Below are 22173 nucleotides of genomic sequence, written 5' to 3' on the forward strand. Positions count from 1 at the left end.
TGCCCCATCCCCCCCCCCATTCTCCCTCTCTCCGTCATTCCCTCTGTCTCTCTCTCGCTTGTTCTTTCTGTCTTGTTAATGTTGTCTGCCACTCAGACAGATGGATTCTGGGATATCTGACACTGACACTTGTAATGCCCAGACAAATGGAGATGAATGAGCTGAGGAAGAGATGCTTTCCTATGTGTGCTCTCTGTGTGTGTGTGTGTGTGTGTGTGTGTGTGTGTGTGTGTGTGTGTGTGTGTGTGTGTGTGTGTGTGTGTGTGTGTGTGTGTGTGTGTTTGTATTTCCATCTCATATATGCGCAATCAGGCAATCCACTGTCACATCACCAGGACAGACATCATAGTGAATGTTTGCGCTTCTCTGCACAGAAAGCACTTAAATAATGAACTCCACTCTCTGCACTCTCCATCCTGTCACACACATGCACACACACTGTGTTTCAGTATATGGTTGTGTGTTTTTGTGCACAGTACTGTATCTGCACCTGTATGTTTGTTGTATGTGTCTCTGTGTATGTCTGTATGTGTGTCTGTGTGTGTGTGTGTGTAATTTGTGTTCTCATTCATGACTACCCCTCCCTGTCCTTTTCTCAGAATAGTATGCTTCCTAGCCCTCTCTTTCTCTCTCCCACTCTCTTTATCTCTCTCTCTCTGGCTCTTTCAACTTTCAACAGCAGGCATGTTTATTGTCTCTGTTGAACTTGAGCACAACATCTTCCGCCTGATCTGGCCTGCCCAATGATCTCTCTGCACCTCCAAAAAAAGTGTGTATGTGTGTGTTTGTGTGTATGTGTGTGCGCGTCTAGGCACCTGTGGGGGGGGGGGGGGGCGATATTATCATGCAGGATGGTAGAATTCTCCCCGTATGCCATCCCGTTAATGGCGTCAGAGCGCCACCGAGCTCTTCCGCCTCCCGTTGTGCCCTCTGCCGAAAAATCAGTTGAAAACCTCTCTGCTCTGCTGGGTGCAGCCCAGGCCAAGCTACTTCAGCACAGAGTCACCACAGTGCCTTTACATGCCACCATGCTCCATTTCCTCACTGACATGAATCAAGGCTTTGGGACAAGGCGAACCTTAGACATCTACTGTGTGAGGGGTGTGGATGTGTTTGGTTCTGTGTGAGTGTAGGAAGTGTTTTCTACTGATAGGATTTTGTAGATGTTTGAGTTTTACTAAGTTATCAAGATAATTTAAATATGACTTCGGTGTCAGTGAGAGTGTACAAAACACACAAGCGTACATAAACATAAATGGACACACACATACACACACACACACACACACACACACACACACACACACACACACACACACACCATAAGTAGTCTGTCCAGCGCATGTGTGCTGGAATGTCGGGCGGCCAAGTGGGACTCAGCAGTCAGCAGGATCATAATCCCAGGCATTCCTGAGATGTGAGCAGATCGGCCATGATGTGATGACTGTGTGTGTGTGTGTGTGTGTGTGTGTGTGTGTGTGTGTGACTGAAAGTGAGAGAACAGGGAGGATGTGTGTTACCGCATGTCTGCATGCCTTTGTGTTTGCAAGATGAACCTTGCAATATGGTGTTGTGTAGTGTGTGTGTGTGTGTGTGTGGGGGGGGGGGGGGGCGTGTGTGTATGCAGCCATCTTGGTCAGTCACTGCACTTGTCCTGACATGACTGCCAGAGTTTAGTCAGTCACACTTCGCCCAATAGCTCATTTATCACTCTAAACACACCTGGGACAGACCTGGGGACAAATCCAACTGTGTGTGTGTGTGTGTGTGTGTGTGTGTATCCTCCATGGTGATGTGTAGCTGAGTGAAGTTATGTGAGGTGTGCTGAAGCATTTACTGAGAAGTTGAAATGGCTCTCATACATTTAATTTTCAGGTTAGGTTGTAAGACGGCTTTTTGTCTTTCTCTTTCTTTGTCAGTCACGTGTACTTGTATGTGTGTGAGTGTGTGAGTGTGAGTGTGTGAGTGTGAGAACAGCAGCTCTGCTCCTCTGCGCTGTGACTCCAGGACCCGAACACACACACACACACACACACACACACACACACACACACACACACACACACACACACACACATTCACAAACACACACCCACACACACACACACTAACTCCGTCTCTCCCGCTCCGCTCCGGCCGAGAGCCCTGGGCTAATTAGGATGTGCTGATTGATTAGCCCGCAGTAATTAGCTTTTGTGATGTAAATGAATCTCCCATTGGTTTGAAATTGATTAGCCACCATCACTCCCTCGGGGACGAGGAGGACCGCCGCCCGTAATTGAGTCACTCCGATTCCGCCGTTCCGGCCTGCACTCTCTCCATCTCCGGCCCGCCATCGCCACGGCTTGTTTGTAATCAAACACCCTAATGGATTGCGATAGATAGCCCCCCTCTCTCTTTTTAGCTCAAGAAAAGCCGGGCGATGCTTGTCAGATGTCTCTGTCTGTGGCGGTAAGAACTAAATTACTAGGCGGTGCTATGTCAAATCCAGTTCATAATGGCTCCACAAGGTCTTTTGTGTGGGGCGTGAATCAGTGTGTGAAGCGTTATCGGTCGTGACAGGGCGGCGCTGGATCGTGTGGTGTGTGAGCGGCCACTCAGTGGAGGAGGTACGTAAGGGCCATTTGTATGGTTTAATAATGCATTTTTTTTGGAGTCTGGACGTGGTACAGTTGAGCAGCCTTGCTGGAGTGTGGATGAAAATCTATCAAGGCCAGGCATACATATACAGTTTTCTGACAGATATACGCACTCACACTTACATTAACAAACACGCGCACACACACTCACACACACACACACACACTCACACACACACACACACACACGGACACACACACACACACACACTCACACACACACACACACACACACACACACACACACGACTCTGCCTTTCCAGACAGCTGCACATACCGCTACACACTCCAAGAGATCCACATACACACATACGTACAAAAAGTCACCCACACATGTAAACACACAAAGAGTGTCTCTCTCTCTCTCTCTCTCTCTCTCTCTCTCTCTCCCTCCTTCTCTCACATTCCTTTTTTTCATTTCAGAAAATATGCACAAATGAATGCTCAGAGCTGTGAGACAAACACAAACACACACACACACATGCAGCTGAGTGTGAGGGGAGGCAGCTGTTGAAGGAGAGAGAGAATCAATACCATTCCTGTATCCTGTCTGCACTGAGAGCCCCATGGGATGACTGGATGGAGGGATGTTTTCTCTCTCTCTCTCTCTCCCCTCCCTCTCTCTCTCTCTCTGTGTCTTTCCCTGTGTCTTTCCCTTTCCCTCTCCACTGTGCTGACCCTCTGACCTCCAACTTGAGAAAGTGTGTGTGTGTGTGTGTGTGTGTGTGTGTGTGTGTGATAAGGACAAAGAGGAGGTGGAGAGACCTGGACATGGTAGTAGGGGATATGAAGTGAGACAAAGGGAATCCAGATCACAAAAAACTAACAGACGTGTGCGCCAGAAAGATGGAGACGGGGGAATAAACAGACAAAAGTAGCCCAGAGCAGAGTGATAGAGAAGTAGATGGATGGATGGAGAGAGTTAGGGAGGGAGGGAGAGAGGGTCCCCACAGAGGCTTGGAGGTCAAGACTGAGGAGACATTCTGATGGGCAGCTAAGGGGACAGAGTGCATTACAGGAACCCCCAGGCACCCTCACACTGAAAGATTGAGGAGAGAGAGGGGTGGGACGGGGGGGGGGGGGGGGGGTCGGGGTCAGTAGATAGAGCGAGAGGGAGGAGATCAATGGCGTACAGTATCCACATCTCTTGTCTGCCACTCTCATCTCTACTGAGCCACTCAGCTAATCCTGCACTACCTCTCAGGCCTGGACGCATGTCATCTCATAATCTAGTTTTCTCTGCAGTGCGTCTCTGAGGTCTAATCCCTGTGTGTGTGTGTGTGTTAGAGTGCGGTTCGGGCCGCAAATTTCTGTCCGAACCCGGCCCGCATCCGACAGAGTTGCGTCTGAACCCGACCCGAACCCGACAGGCATTTTCATTTTTATGTCCGAACCCGACCCGAGCCCGACGCAGATGATGCCTCAGTTATTCCCATGCTAGTGATTAAACATTCACGTTTGTGGATAGCCTGTTTTTCTTTAGCCCATTAAACGGGACAAGTGGAATTTTTGTCTACAGAATCAGATGAGCGTGCACACACACAGGTCACACACAGTGCACATTAACAAGAGGCCCAAGCAAGTAGAATTCTAGTCTTACCATTGACGAAAAGTCTTGAAATGAACTGCAACAGTCTTTGAAACTACAGTCCCTCTGTCACTGATCCATGTGCAGCATCAACGTTAATTGGGGGAACTCGAGAAAATCCTCCTCACTTTGAACGAGATGACCTTACAGCCTACCGGTAGCCTATGTCTTTACCACAGTAGGCTATACAACGCAAATAGGACTATCTTCACATAGTAGACCTAGACTTAATTTGCTTAGTTTTCTTTGGTCTTAAAATCTCCTGATAGGCTAACAACTTTTTTTTAACGTCACCCAACGTCACCCTGAAATGCGCTGTCACGGCTACATAAACAAATCTTGCACACAGGAAGAAAGCTGTTAGGTCTTTTTTACATTTTATTTTATTCTCAAAAAACAAACGTTTGCATCATGTAAAGCAGATCTGTTGGTTACCCAACATAATAAGCTATTTTAAATGTAGAGCTTCTAATGCATATCGCCCCCATGTGTCCGAACCCGAACCGAACCCGACTACAATTTCTAAATATTTGTCTGAACCCGACCCGTCAGGTCCCGTCGGGCTCGGGTCGGGTAGCCACACTCTAGTGTGTGTGTATGTGTACTCATGAAGATACTTTATCTCCGCAAATATCTCCGGCTTGGCCAAATTGTATAGCAGCCATGCTAATAAAGCAAAATGGAATGGAATTGGAAGACACTTTTTTACGGTTCTTCTCTCTAAGGCCTCAGAGCCTGAGGTATGCCAGTGGGCACCAGTCGGACCATGCTGTTGTCCACTCGTGAGAAGAAACACTATCGTTTGATGGACTCTGTCACTTCTGGAGTGTAGGGTGGGGCTGTTTAGAGTAAAGCTCATCTGAGGAGGCTTACAGGTGAATGCTAGGCTGGCAGCCATGACTTGTAGCCCTGTGGTCAGCAAGCCCCCTGTGTTCTATAATTCATTTGTGCAGAATAAAAGATATTAATGTCATACAGAAGAGATGGAAGACAGAGATAGCTTAAGTGCCCTGAGTGATCTCTTTATAGAAATGGTTAGTTTAGCCTGAGTTATGGTGCTTCAGTCTGTGGCCATCTTCAGGAGGATTTCTAGCATTATCAGTACTTTTCCAATTATCTGTGATATAACAGGATTAGTACATAAAAACAGGAACTGTTAGCAATGGATAGCCATTCAGTCGAGCAGGAAGACACACACAATTACTATGAACTTGATGAAAGCTCATTGCAAGTTGTCAGTTGAAGGCCTGATACGATTATGAACACTTGGACATTTTCAGCCGGTTAGAAATTGGACTAATTCTATTTTTATTTTTTATTTATTTTATTTATTAATTTGTTTGTTGTCTGTCTTGTATGTCTTGGTGTCACGGGTACGCTGGCGACTACGCCGCTCCGTCCGCTATTGTCTTTGTTAGTCTATGTATCAATGACAATGTCTTATATGTGGAGCGCTTTGGGTTGCACTCTGTGCATGTTAAATGTGCTATACAAATAAAACTGACTTGACTATTTTTTGTGACATGGAAAAAAATCACCCCTCCGGCAGAGGCTGGGAGTGTGAAGACTGAGTGTACGGAAATTACCCTGTTATTTATACAGTAGATCACCGCGCACACACATGCACAAACACAAACACACACACACACACACACACACACACACACACACACACACGTTCGGTCAGACGCAATGGGGTAAAGCAGGTCACACCTGAAGTGTACGTGTCCTATTTCTTGAAAAAAAAAAAAAAAGCAGGGCAAGACAATAGTATGAGGCGGCCTTATGCAATAACGTGCTGCTCAGGGGTATTGTGTAACAGGCGTGATGGCTATACGGCACACAGATGTCTGAACCAATGTGCTTTTGGTGCGCTACCCATGCATAAACAGAGAAAGGGAGAATGAAAGACAAAAGGGGGGGATAAGGGAGGGAGGATGAGAGCAGGGAAGTAAAAGCTAAAGGGAAAAAAGAGACAGAGAACAAAAGAGGGAGGGATGGAGAGAGGGAGTGTAAGGGGTGAGAAAGCGAGAAAGAGAGTTGTATTGATACGTATGTGTGGGCAGTCAGGTAATGACCTTGGTAATGGATTGTATGGTTGTTATCAGGCCAGACAAAGTGGCTGAATCCCCACACTGCAGCCTGCCTCCCACACACTGCTGTTCATGTTCAGCTCACTTACACACACTCCAACTGTGTGTGTGTGTGTGTGTGTGTGTGTGTGTGTGTGTGTGCATTTGTTTGAGTAAGTGTGAGAAAGTGTGTGTGTGTGTGTGTGTGTGTGTGTGTGTGCTGTGTGAAAAGGCAAGCACAGTTCTGGTTAAGATGCTTGCATCAGCACATTTACTTCCAGTTTCCCCTCTGCATTTGGGGACAGTGACCTGCCTTGCTACCTCTCTCTCACAACACCCACCCCCCAACTCCCTCTCTTGCTACCCCACCCTCTCTCTCTCTCCCTCTCTCTCTCTCTCTCTCTCTCTCTCTCTCTCTCTCTCCTCTGTCTTTCTCTTTATCTCTCTCAAGGCAATTCAATGTTGCTTTATTAGCATGACTGTTGAGATACAGTGTTGCCAAAGCATGACAATAGTACATCATATTCAATTGTAAAATAACATGAAAAAGAAAAGGGAAGGGAAATAGATGGGGTGAACAGTAACACACACTCACTCACTCACTCACACACTCACTCACACACTCACTCACTCACTCACTCACACACACACTCACACACACACTCACTCACTTACACACTCACACTCACACACTCACTCACTCACACACTCACTCACATACTCACTCACTCACACACTCACTCACTCACACACTCACTCACACACTCACTCACTCACTCACACACACACTCACACACTCACTCACTGACACACTCACACACACACACACACTGTCCCTCCCTCCCTCTCTGTCTATGCTTCTCTTTTCCTCTATGTCTACATCCTCTCTCCCTCTCTGTCTATGCCTCTCTTTTCCTCTATGTCTACATCCTCCCTCCCTCTCTGTCTATGCCTATCTTTTCCTCTATGTCTATATCCTCTCTCTCTCTCGGCTCTTTTTGTTTTGTTTCTGTATCTTTCTTCCCTCATCTTCCTCTATTTTATCCTCTGACATTTCACTGTGTATCGACTCATTTGAGTTTAACATGCTGATCTCTCCATTTTCTATATGTGTCTGAAATCCAAACCGCAGGGAAATTACAACATCCCTGCCTGGCATGCTCAGACGAGATACAGTCAGTAACTCTGGATAGATATCGCCATCAAGTGGCCGTTTAGGGAAGTGTCTCCTATATGCCCGCACTTGTTTGTGTGTTCCTCTGCAATGACTCCGTTTTACTTCAAAGGCAAAATGTAAAGATATTCTCCATTTACAAAACGTCCTAGAGCATACTCATCACGCTTCATCTTTTGCCTGACTTTCACAGCTGCAGGCTTATCGGGCTTGACTGTGTTTTTTCTTGAGCATGTGTGTGTGCGTGTGTGTGTGCTTTCTGGCTTTTTAGCAGATCCAGTATGTTTGCCGTATTGCCTTTGCTGTCAGGTCTATTATGTGGATTTATGACTTAATGGTGAAGACAATTTCTCATGCTTTCAAATGCAGTGCCACTACTGATAATGATGCCTACTTCAGCTCTCTCTTTCTCTCTCTCTCTCTGTCTCTCTTTCCCTCTCACACACACACACACACACACACACACACACACACACACACACACACACACACGCACACATTAACTGATAATGATGCATACTTCAGCTATCCCTTTCTCTCTCACACTCTCACACACACACACATGCACACACACACACACACACACACACACACACACACACACACACACACACACACACACACACACACACACACACACACACACACACACACACACACACACACACACACATACATACATACATATATACTTATACACATACATGCATACAATCATCCTGTTTATGAATGAGTCAGATGCACCAAAGACAGAGGGAGAGAAAGGGGGATGGTAAAAAAGGAGGGGGGAGGGGGGGAAGGAAGAGGGGGAGATTCAGGACTGCTTCATGGTCCACATCTCCAATCCTGCTGAAGATCCTCAGCTGAAAGATGTAGATGTGTGTCAGCCCGTGCGTGTGTGTGTCTGTGTGTGTGTGTGTGTGTGTCTGTGTGTGTGTGTGTGTGTGTGTGTGATGTGGACATGTATGAGAATGTGTGTTCATGTGTGTGGTGTGTTGAGATGTGTGTTTGTGTGTCTGTGTGTGTATATCTGTGTGTGTGTGTGTGTGTGTTAAAGCAGAGCTGATATGTCTAGATAAGCAACATCAGTGTGTTGGGGCAGTAGCTCTGATCTGAGAGGACTGAGCTCCAGTGAACACACACACACACACACACACACACACACACACATCCACATCCATCATGTCCTGTTTGATTAGATTTCTGCCCTCCACTGCACTCCATGCCTGCAGAAAAGCACCACTCAGCACAAGCTCTGCCTGGACCCAGTGTTGGAGATGGATAATACTACCTGTAGAATTAAAAATACTTTGGCAAAAATGTATTTTTGTCATGCCAATAAAGCTCTATTGAATTGAACTGAGAGGAAACAGAGAGAGAGAGAAAGAAAGGAAGAAAGAAAGAAAGAGAGAGAAAATAGATAGAGAGGCCATATTACTTGCTGGCTGTCTGGTGTGCCTCATTGTCCATGCTGCAGTTCTGTGTGATGTCTTATCTCTTGTCTGGACTCAGTGTGAGTGGGTCTGCCTTTGGTCCTCCCTCTGCTGTCTGTAATCATTATAGACAATAACATACAGCGCCCGCCAAGGGGCCTCGCCTCAGAGTCCTCAACCCCCCCCCTCTCTGTCTCCCTTCCGTCTCTAGCTCCATCTCTCTTCCTTCACAATGGCTTCTTTAGCCGGACTGTTTTGGAGACCATCTGGCCAAAACCAGTGCTATTATGAGTATATACAGTAGACATTATAGAATACAACATACAGTAATCAGTTTATAACTATAACATGAATTTCTTCCTCAATATTTCTCTCTCTCTATCTCTCACTCTTTCTCTCTCTCTCTCTCTGTATATGTGTGGTTCTCTCATTCTGTCTGTTCCCCTTTACCACCTCGTCTCTCTGAACAGTCTGTGGTCTGTGTAATGCAGAGACTATATATGGTGTAATGCAGATGGTCAGATGGGGAACATGGACTCTGTCACATGTAGAAGATGACTCAGAGATGAGGACATGTCATACGATGATGAACACCACTCTGTGTTCCTGTGTGTGTGTGTGTGTGTGTGTATTTTGTGTGTGTCTGGGTATCCTTGGGCGTGCTCTCATACCTTAAGCAAAGATGAATAAATAAGGTCCAGTGCTCATATTGCAGTGTCCTTACTCGCACCTTGACCTCAGACACACAGAAATGTTTGACAAAATAGTAGAGAGCGTTATTCTGGTCAACCCCTCCCCTCCGTCTTCTCTCTTTTGAACTTCAATGCCCTAGTTGATCTCAGCATGTAAAGCACCAGTGCTGAGACCTGGTTATTTCATGGATTGTAATTATGCTCAGACAATAAAGTGGGATCACTTGGTTTGATAGTGCGCTGTTAACACTAATTCTCTCTCTGTGTCTCTTTCTGTCTCTCTCTCTGTCTCCCATCACAGGAAGTACTACTACATCACGCTGCTGCGTGACCCAGTGTCGCGCTACCTGAGCGAGTGGCGGCACGTGCAGCGCGGAGCCACCTGGAAGACTTCGCTGCACATGTGCGACGGCCGCACGCCCACGCCCGAGGAGCTGCCCGCCTGCTACGAGGGCACGGACTGGTCAGGCTGCACGCTGCAACAGTTCATGGACTGCCCGTACAACCTGGCCAACAACCGTCAGGTGCGCATGCTGGCCGACCTGAGCCTGGTGGGCTGCTACAACATGTCCTTCATGCCCGAGAAGAAGCGCGCCCAGATCCTGCTCGAGTCGGCCAAGAAGAACCTGCGCGACATGGCCTTCTTCGGCCTGACCGAGTTCCAGCGCAAGACGCAGTACCTGTTCGAGCGCACCTTCCGCCTGCGCTTCATCCGCCCGTTCATCCAGTACAACAGCACGCGCGCCGCCGGCGTGGACCTGGACAACGACACCATCCTGCGCATCGAGGAGCTCAACGAGCTGGACATGCAGCTGTACGACTACGCCTGGGACCTGTTCCAGCAGCGCTACCAGTACCGCCGGCAGCTGGAGCGCCGGCAGATGCGCCTGCAGAGGAGCGGGGGGCTCTTCGCCCAGCGGCGCGGCGGGGGTCCCAGCGAGGACCCGCTGCAGCCCCACGGAGACGAGCCGCCGGCCGAGGAGGCCGCCCGGTTGCCCACGGAGGACTACATGAACCACATCATCACGCGATGGTAGCACAGGACCACAGGGGAGGGGCAGGCAAACAGATGGGAAGGGCAAAGAGAGGCAGCAGAGACTTAAAGGGGGGGGGCATTTGGTATTTGGGGGGTGGTGCGGGAGGGCAAAAGGATATGAGGAAGTGGTTGAAGAGGAATCCCCTCTCATGAAATAGCATGCTCATAAAAGACTGGTGCCCACCCATCTTCCAACAGAGAGGCATGATGTCAGCAGTCAGCTGTCTCCTCCCAGAAGCCCTGTACCCCAATCCCTCTGTGTCTCAGACCAAACCTCCTTATATGTGGCCGGGGGACGTGTCTGTGTGGATGTGGGACTTCCCAGAATTCCTTGCGAGGCCCTTTCCTATGTGGAGCCGCCGTTGAGCTGCTGAGACAGCCGAGACAGTTGTCCCAGGCTTGAGACTGTGCAACCCCATGTCCCCATCCAGTGCACCCCTCCCTAGGGAAGTCAATCCACTGCACATAGTAAGAAAAAAAAGATTAAGAGAACAAAGATGAACAAAACATGTATAAAGAGATATTTGCTTAAGTGTCAGCTATCATTTCAGCTATGGATGTGTGACTTTGATGGTCCATGCCATTTTAATGGAACATGGCTTTTAAGTTTGGGTTTCTTTGTTCCTGATGCTCCTACCCAACGAGAACATTTAAAACTGTATGACCAACAGAGCTGCCTAAAGTCTTTCTGGATGCAATTTCTCAGCTTCTTACTATCCATTGACAAACGAAAACAATGGCTTGAAGATTTTTTTTTTGTATTTTAAGTATGGACAGATTGGATTTGTGCTGGTTGGACCATTGCCTTTATTTAAGCCTTTCAGATTATGGGAAATCAGTAATTTAAGTGTACTAATATATTCTACCAGAGTGTTAAAGACTGTAGACTACTCAACAACTTTGACCCTGTTTCTCACACACACACACACACACACACACACTGTACAGTACACTTACCCCTACACAAGTGGGAGACCAGTCACTCTCCCTAACAGTTAGGGGAGAGATAGAACACACACACACACACACACACACACACACAGGGAGAGGGAGGGGGAGAAGCCAGTAGCCAGTCAGGGAGCTGACTGCATGTCATAGCTATGGAATCATGTTGCAACTGCCCTGTCATCACTGCTTGTGTTTGTTTATTTCATAATTTGTTGTAAGATCAAAGAAGGCATTACCTTTCCTTTTTACTTTTTTTAAAACATAGTTTTAATTTGTGTTGTCTGTGAACCAAGGGATCAACTAAAGGTGTGTTTGGCGCATTGGAAAATGTTCATATGTGTGTGTGTGTGTGTGTGTGTGTGTGTGTGTGTGTGTGTGTGTGTGTGTGTGTGTAGGAGTGCAGAGGCAGTTGAGCAGGTGTGGTCTGAGTGATTGCCTTGGCCAGAGGGCCGCTGCATTCTGCCTTACCATTCCCTTGAGAGCAGCCCACTGCTCCTCTACTGTGTACTCCTGTTCCACAGAGACACTGGATACTACGAATGCATGCTGTGTGTCACAGTCAATGTGCGCGCCATTACGTCAGGTTGATTAATTAGCTAACGTACGAGTATGGGAGTCTGAGGAGTATGTTTTAGTCTATACCATATTGTGTGTGTGTGTGTGTGTGTGTGTGTGTGTGTGTCTGTCTGTGTGTCTGTGTGTGCGTGCATCAACTGTAGTGTAAATTGTTTCATGACCAATCTAATGCCATGCTCTTCAGGGACTGAATATATCTTAAGCTAGTCTGAGCTCACTCGTAAGTCTCCTATGCAGTCTCATCACTAGGAGCTGCTGGTTGTTCTGCTGTCAAGTCAGTCAAGCAGCAACGGAGCAGACAGCAGCAGGAGTCTGTAACTGATCTGCCAGGCCTGGGTCAGACCCACAGGGGATCCGGCCCTAGTGAGGACCAGGCCTGGGTCAGACCCAGATAGGCTCTATCCCAGCACTACCTGTGGGAGGTCAGGGGAAGGGGCACACCACTGGCTATTGGTCCTATTTAATTTATTCTTTTTTTTTTCTTTTTTGTGAAATATATGTAAACTTTTCTTTTACCAAGAACTGAAATACTGCTTTGTTTGGGACATAATCACAGGAAAATTAACTGCTTTCAAATTCTGGCTGATGTGTTTGACATTGTATTTTCTTCTTCTTTTCTGTGTTTTTGAAGAAGAAGCCGTGTGTAATGCTTACCGATGTTGTCCTTATTTCAGGTAGCTTTCATGGTGCGCTGAAACCCTCTGTAATGTATCATACCAGATAAGGGATATAATTCTGTTGTGTGAGGATGGCTGTGAGTTGCTCATGGTGTCAAGTCTGTTGGCAGTGCATTTCTGACCCAAGTTCGTGACTGGTTCCCTGTTGTCTCTGATATCATTCTGTGTGCATCCTCCACAGAGTGTCCTCATGTAAATCAACTAACTGGACTATGTAAGCAAGAATGTGTGTGTGGGTGTGTGTGTGTGTGTGTGAGTGTGAATGTTTGTTTGCGAGTGTGCTTGCATGTGTCCTGATAAGATTGGGGGAATGCCTCCCCCCCCCCCATTTCCAGTTCAGATCTATTGAGTTCCCAATCCATCCATTTTTTTAGCCACCACCTCTCATACAGTGCCCATACATGTGCTATCTCCTTGCTTTCAAATCCAGCCCAGCAAGTCTGAGGTAAGCGCAAGGACCGCAGGCCCAGGACATACAGTATGCTAAAGTAAAGCAAAGCAGGCCTATTTGTTGTCCTTTGTGAATATGCGCCTGCACTTTATTAAGCTTGCCCAGCGCAATGGAACTAATGCATTAATCCCCAGAGTGCAAGTCCCAGCCTTTCTGGCACCGCAAACAAAGTCACTGAAGCGCTAAGAGCAGTGCTAAGCGCTACAAGCAACGGAGGACAAGCAAACAAACAGCGTTGCGTTTTTCCCCTTCTCCAGACTGGGCCTGCACGACTGCAGAAGTCGTGGCTTTGCACGAGACTATAATCAGGACGGGCGCTGACTGGGCGAGTTTGAACAGAATAAAAAAGGTTCAGGAGAACTGGAGGTCAGCAGAGTTTATACTGTCCAACTCTCTCCAATACAGTCACGTGGTCACTCTCTGGGTATATTTGTAATCATCACAAAAGCAGACTGGATCATTAAAGATACCAATAAAGAAAAAGAATTTCATTTTTATACAAAAGCACTCTCTCAGTCTCCTGTCATTATTTCTATTTGGAAAAATACCATATGTCTGTTTGAATGGTCATAGTATATCTACAGTCATGGTGTATCTACAGTTCTACTCTGGTCTCACACATTAAAGGTTTATGAAGACTAATACATGTAGCTTGAACTTCATCTGCTGGTGCGTCATAAATCCAGCGCTTTTTAGAGAATGTTGGAGAATACACGGGGGCTACACCGGGCACGTTACTGAAGCGTTCCGTTCGCAACGCGTGCAAAACTATTTTAGAAGACTGGTCTATTTTGTAGTGTTTATAGTTGAAGCTAAGGCCCGTTTCACACCGGGTGAGTGGTGTGAGCGTGTCAGCTGCGTGGCATGTCCGTTTTTATTTAGTTGAAAACGGTCTTCACTGATAAAAATCACACTTGCTAACATGGAAATGAGGTCCTATGTCCAAAATCCTGAACCACTCCTTTAATCTAAGATAAGATCTTGGTCATTGTAATGGTCATCTATACATGCTATATCTTCCTCTTTTCGGGACAGTTTGGGATACCCATATCTGGGAAAGTATGATGTGATAATATTTGCCCATGCCAGGTTTTATATCAGAGACATGCTTTATATCCTTGTATCCGGTAAGGGCTGCTGTTTATCGTGATATACTGAAAGGTTTGCCATGTGATGAGTGAAGAGTTTGTGTGATATTCCACAAAGAGTAATGGGTATGCAGAGCTGCGAGCAAAATTCAAATATAATTACATTTCATGTTCAAGTCATGTTTTATTCAAGTTCAATGTTCATTTTCTCACAAACCAACTTGGTGCTAATATATTCCAAACAGACTTGGAGTCAAAGCACTCTCCGAGTAAACCCTGGTAGGCTACGGCTGGCTACCACGGCTCTGATTTCCCGACAGCAGATGTCCATTCTCCTGGCGAGACAAGTAACCACTCATCTGGCACTAGATCCAACACTCTCCATTCTTCCAAGCAAAAAGGGAAGTCCTCGTTTAAAGGTCCCCTCTTCTAGAAGGAATGAGCGCAGACGATCGCGGGTGCGTTGTTTATTATCACATCCACATACATCCAAATAACGTGAAGTAGTAGCCTAATGAAACTGTAGGCTAGCCTTTCTGTTCTGCTGAATCCAAGTACAGCTCGCTGCAGCCTGTGGGAAGGCGAGGCTTGGAGATGCTCCTCTCTGAATTTGCCGCCGCACACTGACTGTTGTTTATCCTATCAGCTGTTCTGGTGGAAGCGCGACCACAGTGCAATCACTAGAGGAAGTGTCTCCCCTGCTGGTGTGGGGGCGTAACGGTTGGACTTAGTGGTTTATTGAAGTGACCCTGCTGTGGCGTATAAACTGAGAATGTTTTGGACTGTGTAACTAGTCTACTACCAGGGAAATAGCCAATATATATATATATATATAGGCATATATTTTCATTCAACAAAAATATATGCAGTTTTGCATATATTTTTGTTGAATGAAGATAGTGATAAAGACAATCATTTATTTGCCTCTGAAATTCTCATTGTGTTGGTGTGAAGGGAAAATCTGAATCTAAACTCTATCGACTGTTTTAAGTCAGTTTACATTATTGGTACTTGCAGGGAACAGACATGTCATACCCAGCATCATTTCTGCCTGTTGAGCGTATTACTGGGAGTTGTGTGGTTAACACATCCACTGTTTAAGCAAGACCAAAGGCCACAGTCATGCCAGCATGCACAGTTCACTCCCCCTGCTACCCTGATTTGCATTTGTATAGCTCACAGCATTTTCATTTACATGTTAAAGCCTCCCCTAGAATTAGGAGGAGGGGGGTCATGGGGGGACGACTGCCAAGCAAGGCCCACGTCAATTTCTGACAATTCATGGTAGTTTTCGGCATTGCCTGCAAACTGCCGCAAACAGCCATTAAACTGAACTTCCACGACAATCTACAGTGCCGCATACTGACGGAAATCACACTTTTCATGCAGTGCTTCTTATCATGTTGACACGCTCTCAAGCAACTTCAAGATTTTCCCGAGTCACCCAACAAGTGGCTACTAAGTACTACTTAAAACAGGACACATATTGCAACAAGCTGCCCTCATCCTCCATCCAAGTTCAGAGTCTTTAAACTGATCTTCGATAAGGGTAGCAGTGCTGAACCCACAGCTTATGGGTAGAGTACCCAATGATTCAGGAAGTGGCCCCACAGACTTAACCACATGCTCTCTATGGGTCTTATTTGCAGAAGTGGGATTCGGCATAGAGCGTGTATTTTTTGAAGTGTCAAACACTATGGTGCCCAGCCCTCATGGGCTTATTGGACACTGCAGTAATAATTTCACAATTATCTCCAGCTAACCATGTGACGCAACACAGAACCCAACATAACATAACTAAACCACTAAAAATAAGTACACATACAAATAGAGATGGCTTGTCATATGGGATACAAAATACTTTGCCGCAGATACCAGTAACAGACTAAAGTCACAGACTAAGCAACATGCTTCTATAGTGCAGCCCTAATGAGGCGGGGTCGAGACAGTCTATAGAAAAGGAGAGAAATCAGTCTCTTCGTTGAGTCCATGGAGCGTTGTGGCTTTAAATTGGTCGAGGTCAAGGTAATGTGAGGCCATGGGGTAGTTGGGATTGTGTGTCCTGATGGCATACAGTATTTGTGTTCTGCCAATCTGTCCCTGAGTCTCCGTTTAGTACGGCCAATATAAAAGCAACCATGATCACATTCACCACACTCTAATCTATAAACAATGATTTTTGTGTTGCAGTTGGCATAGCTCAGTGTAGTGTCTTATTGCCCAAAACATCAGCAAATGTTGCTCCTTTCAATGTGCTCACAATGTCTGCAGGAGCCACAGCGAAAAGTTCCTGTGGTTCTGGGGAGCCATGTTGTGGGTTTTGGAGGAGGGGGCAAATGGCTCCTCACTAGTCTGTCCCGGAGTGTGGGCACCCTTCTGAAGGCAAATCCAGGGGGTTCAGAGAACACGGTGGCGAGCGAGGGGTCACTCTGTAGAATATCCCAGTTCCTGGAAATGATGCGCCTGATATCGTAGTCCAGGTGGCCATACTGTGAAGAAAATAAGATTTTAGATAGTTGTTGTTCACAAGGTGTTTTGTTAAGCAGGAGTTTCATATCAGATGATCTGGCTTTGGACACTGCTTGGTCCAATAAGCTTTTCTAAGTATAACTATATATATATATATAATGGCCCAATAAGCTTTTCTCATATCCCCTCTGAACAAACTGATCGAACATCTCACTCATTTGGTTATCAAATTCCTCATCAGCTGTATTCCAGACTGAGTTCGATGCTGGGGTGGGTGGCATTTTAAGGTAATGGTGGGAATCAATAAGCTGTTCTGATCCAGAGAATATTAAGAATAGGTCATCGATTCATCTGCCATACCATCTGATGTAATCTTTAAATGGATTGGTTAGGCTGTGTGCATACCTTTCTTCCCATAGTTGCACCCATGGCTGCCCCCTTCACTTGTCTGTAGAGTTGATCCTGGAATAAAAAAACTTTGTTTTCAGTGTCCAGACTGTAAGCTCTACAATGAAGTCAGTGAGGCACCTAACCCCTCACTGCTCCTCTAGTGCCGCTGTAGCAAGGCAGCTCACTGCTCCGGGTTAGTGTGTTCACCTCACTGTGTGTTTACTTTGTACTCTGTGTGTTCACTAATTCACAGATGGGATAAATGCAGAGACCAAATTAGTTGTATAGGCAAGTATACTTGGCCGAGAAACCTGATTAAAAAAATAATAATAATAATTAGTCCAGAAATGGCGTGGATCCTTTCCAGAGCTCTTCTGTTCCAGATGCTATCTTCACCTCGAGTGATTTCCCAACACAGTGCGTTGAGCTGGCTGGCTGCTCAGGCCCATGGTAGTCCTCTCTGGCCCATTCAGCTGATGGAAAAAAAGGCCCAGCATCAGCAGCTATCAGTGTCCCCTGTGCTGTGAAACTGGACAATCACTCAACATTATCCCACTCTAGAGGTGTGGGTGTGTGTGTTTTTGCAAAGCCTCAAAAGAAATTGCTGTGTGTGTGTGTATGTGTGTTTGGCCCTAAACTTCAAAAGAAATTGCAGTGTGTGTACAGTATGTGTGTGTGTCTGAGTGAGAAAGAGAGAGAGAGAGAAAGAGAGAGAGGGGGGAAGAGAGAGAGCTTGTGTGTGTGCCTGACCCACAAAAAAAGAAGTGCACCCCCTGGACACTTGGTTAGAGTCCACAGGCTGACTGAGATCTGAAGGGAGGGCCACTGAGGAAGGATGAGCTACCAGCCATTTACCACTGGCCCCAGCTGCAGGGCATACAAGAGCAACAGCAACTGAGTGAAAAGGCAAGGTGATGAGCCGATGAAAGGCTGTTCTGATCTGTGAACAGCACCAGTAAGTTGAGCCGCAGCGGCATCATAACCACACTATATTGCAACAGGTAAAGGTGAACAGCCAGGAAACAACATGATATTGAGGAACTACTGCCACTGCAACCACTATGTCACTATGTCACTACCATGCCGACCATTTATGAGCATCCGTGCCACAGAATATTGTTTTTATCAAAGGTGCTATAGCAGAGGTCTATTTTCCTTTTCTCTACACAGTTCAGAAAACATGTGATGATAAAGGACATCTGGCCATAATAAGACCTTCAGAATAGAATACTTTTCACTTTGGGGTTGTTCCAGGGTGATGTCTGATATCTTTTGCCACGTACACCCACTGAACAGAGACAGCCTGCTGCAGGCAGCCCTTGGCACAAGTGAAGCATGACAGCCTACACTCCCAGCAAACATAAATCAAACCCGATCAAGCATTAATAACAATTATTAATTACCATTAGCCACTCGTTTCCACACTAATTTCCCTTTATTACTCGACTCCTATCCTGCAATTAGGGAGAATTAGAGGTGCATTATGGGAAAGGAACGGCGTGATTAGAAATCTCTCCGACCGATCCTGCAGCCAGCTCTCAATTAGAAGTGGGGGTTTCTGATACAGCAGATTTGAAGGGGCTTGCCACTTTAATCAACCAGATGCCATATCTCTGAGTAATAGGTCTTAGCCAAGACATTAAGCATGTTATGGATGACTCACGATTCTCTGTGAATATATCATCTGATTTCACATAGATCAAATCTAAAACTACAGTTAAGACCTGACCATACAACATGCATGTTATTTCACAACATATACTTTACTTCTCAAGCGAGCAGGAACAAGCAGGGACATAATAGCTTTGTCACCCACCAGCACTGAATCATGCCAGTAAAACTGATCTATCCTCAACGCAAGCCATCCATTCCCCCCAGCAGTCCCACGGTAATGGCTTGGTGGTGAGGTTTGCTCCTGCCCTCTGGCTCCTGTAATGAATACCCCCAAGATCCAGCACTAAACATCCCAAGGTCTTGTCCCACCAAGGTGACTGAGACTGCCCTTGCCCCTTTTTTTAGGCTCTGGCCATTGGTTCGACTTTAATGGAAGATCGCCCTGACCCCATAAACCAAGCAGACCCTCCACGGCATCCCACACCCTCTGTACTCCGATAAGCGTGTGCTGTGTTGTCAAACTTGATCTACGGTTTAATTCAATCCCGGCACATGCAATTTTGTCCTTCCCATCAGTGCTGGGATGGGAGGAGGGGGGTTCATGCCCACCACACCATCACCACAGCCTGGTATAAATAACCCTGTATGGCCTTGTTGCATCGGCCCTAGAGAGGTAAAGCCAGATGGATTCTAGGTCGGCCACCTCATAAACGGCCAATGCACTTTCACCCCTCAGCAGCAGTGAAATATTCACCCAAAATGATAAGGGCGGAGAGGATTTCTGTCAGTTATCGCTGGACCCCTGGGCCCTTTATCCATGCACACATAGGCCTCAGATCAGGTGTCTTATTACCTAAAATGCAAACAGAGGCAGTCCAACAGCCACAGGCCTGGGCGATTTTTATTCATGAGATATAGAGAAGCCATGCTGTTTTTTGATAGACGCAGAGCAAAATCCATACAAAGTCAGCAAGCCTCGAGATTTAACAGTCTGATATGCTCATCCCTTGACACCATTCACTGTACCATTTTCCATTATTTTTTAAAAAAATCTTGTGTTTTGCTTTTTGCTAAACATGGTTAGGTCTCCATTCCTTGAGAAAATGCCTGTACACAGACTATTAAGCTATTTAAAAACACTATTCTAAGTGAAACCCTCCACCAGGTCTTTTCATCCAGATTCTATAAGATATATAACCTTTCAGTGATATGGGGTTTACCATCTAGGTCAAGGTCAAAGGGGTATGACAATCGTCATTTATTGACGGGTTCCCAGGAAATACAATGTCCCCAATAAAAACTCCACTGTGCTGAGATAAGAGACCAACCAGGACTATAACTGCCCCGTTAAGTATGAAATATCCACACTTTGGGTCAAACGAGAATAGGTTATCTGTGTAGGAGAAATATTTGTTGATAAAACCCACTGTCAGAACTGAACATATTGAAGCAGCTATGTGGTGCAGCTCTGGAACCAATTTCTGGACGCATCAAAACTGCCCCAACTATTGCCTGTTTCAAATCTAGACGTAAGACATAAACTGTTTTCAGATGTTTTCCACTAACTATCAAATGCTTTTTCCGTTAATCAGATGCACTCTATCTTTTATTTTATTTTTTAATCTACTTTGTGTCTTTTATGTCTTTTAATTATTCTGTTTCAGTGATGGACTGCCTGTTTTACTTAACTTTTTTCTCTTGCCCTTTTATGCTTAAATGTAGCCTATAAGTGTCATATCTCGCAATGCTAATGGAAAATGATCCACCCCATGATTCTAATTAGCTCCAAAATAGGTTGCTCTTTGGCCTACTGTATGCTCCTTCAATGGTTTCATGAAAATCGGACACAATCGTGTTTTTCCCCCCGGAATTGTTTTTACAGACAACCCATCATCCAATATTATCAAGGAATCTGACCTGTCTACACCATTTGATTATGCACTAAATTAAATAAAGTGTGTAGGCCTACATAAAATATGATTTTGTGGGGAAATAGAGAGAGAGAGAGAGAGAGAGAGAGAGAGAGATTTTAATTGAATTGTGTTTTTTTTTGTAATGGAATTTTGTTGAATGTTTGTCGACTCAAAAGATCTGGCATCTGCTATGCCATTATTTGCCACTGCATTATATAGGCTATATGGTCTTTCAATCTTCTGGGTCAGATGCGGGCGGCCACTGAGTTCTAAGATCTCGTGCCAGTTTAAATTATGGCTATTCGAATAATTGATGACAAATAACTGTAACTGAACTGTAACTGAACACTGGCATGTTGTGAGACATTACAACAATAGCCTAAATAGCTTACAAATTAGGGGTAGGCCTATGCCTATGCAATATAGGCTGTAGGCTAGTCGACGAATATCGTTGTTTTAAAAATGTGCAAATTGACCAAAGGCCTATTTAAATTAGACTATTTAAATGTAGGCTATTTAAACAGAATTCACACACACACACACACACACACACACACACACACACACACACACACACACACACACATCTGACTTTCTCCAACTTTTGCACATCTCCATAGAACTTTTTATTTATTATTTTTGATTTCTCCTCCATCTATCTACCCATGTCTTTGATTGCCTAGCCTTTCTGCACAAATAGGCTGACACCAGACATAATTTCACTGCATTTCTCACTTCCAGTAACTATATGCATGTGACAATAAACTTCCTTGTATCCTTGTAAACAAGTAGCCTACTCGGGGGGAAACACTCGAAATCACACATTTCATAGGCTACATTCACTAAATCAGGAGGTGCGTGAATGCAGCATAATTTTATTTTCAACGCCTTATGCGGTGTCAACCCAACCTGAACGCAACCAGAGCCCGTCCTTATTAGACATTCTCTGACGCAACTGAATCTCACGTGATTCTGTGTTCTTTTTTTTTTTTTTCACGTCCGAATTGTTTTTTTTTTACCTTTTTTTTTTCTTTTTTTTTTCCAATCCTTTATTTCATCTTTGACATATACACAGTCAAAAACATTGTGCCCCAGCCAGTTGCGCCACAGCTTAATCTTCTGAATCTTAATTTAAAAAAATTGTTACAAGGATAGATCTCATTAATCGTCTTGAAGTGCACTTCTTTCATTTTTGGTATAGGGGAAAGGATAAATATCTACTTCTAATTTTTTTTGTTTGAATCACTGAAAATTCAGATGATAATATGCTTCTTTTAACAGGAATAGGAAAACATTCATTTGTCATTGCATATCTAAGTACTTTGTTTCATATCCATACAATTATAATTGTTAATTGTTAGATGAGAATAAACAGGAATTACTGACGAATACTGTAACATACCCTTGAACATG

General features: G+C 45.3%; 1 protein-coding gene across 2 annotated transcripts in view; it reads left to right on the forward strand.

Moving 5' to 3' along the window:
- hs6st1a (heparan sulfate 6-O-sulfotransferase 1a) overlaps window positions 1–17812 on the forward strand; it is a 111385-nt gene extending 93573 nt beyond the window's left edge. The window contains exons 2-3 of one of the 2 annotated variants that reach the window (XR_006033038.1): window positions 9900–13093; window positions 17797–17812. Coding sequence is in view for 1 of the 2 variants with exons in the window: in XM_042099373.1 (XP_041955307.1) it covers window positions 9900–10635 (736 nt within the window). In the remaining variant the exon portion in view is untranslated. Of the gene's footprint in view, window positions 1–9899; window positions 13794–17796 lie in introns of those variants that run through there. The other variant, XM_042099373.1, reaches the window with a different exon arrangement.
- The last annotated feature ends 4361 nt before the right edge of the window (window positions 17813–22173 follow it).

The sequence above is a fragment of the Alosa sapidissima genome, chromosome 1 (assembly GCF_018492685.1).
Source record: "Alosa sapidissima isolate fAloSap1 chromosome 1, fAloSap1.pri, whole genome shotgun sequence".
NCBI classification, from domain to species: domain Eukaryota; kingdom Metazoa; phylum Chordata; class Actinopteri; order Clupeiformes; family Clupeidae; genus Alosa; species Alosa sapidissima.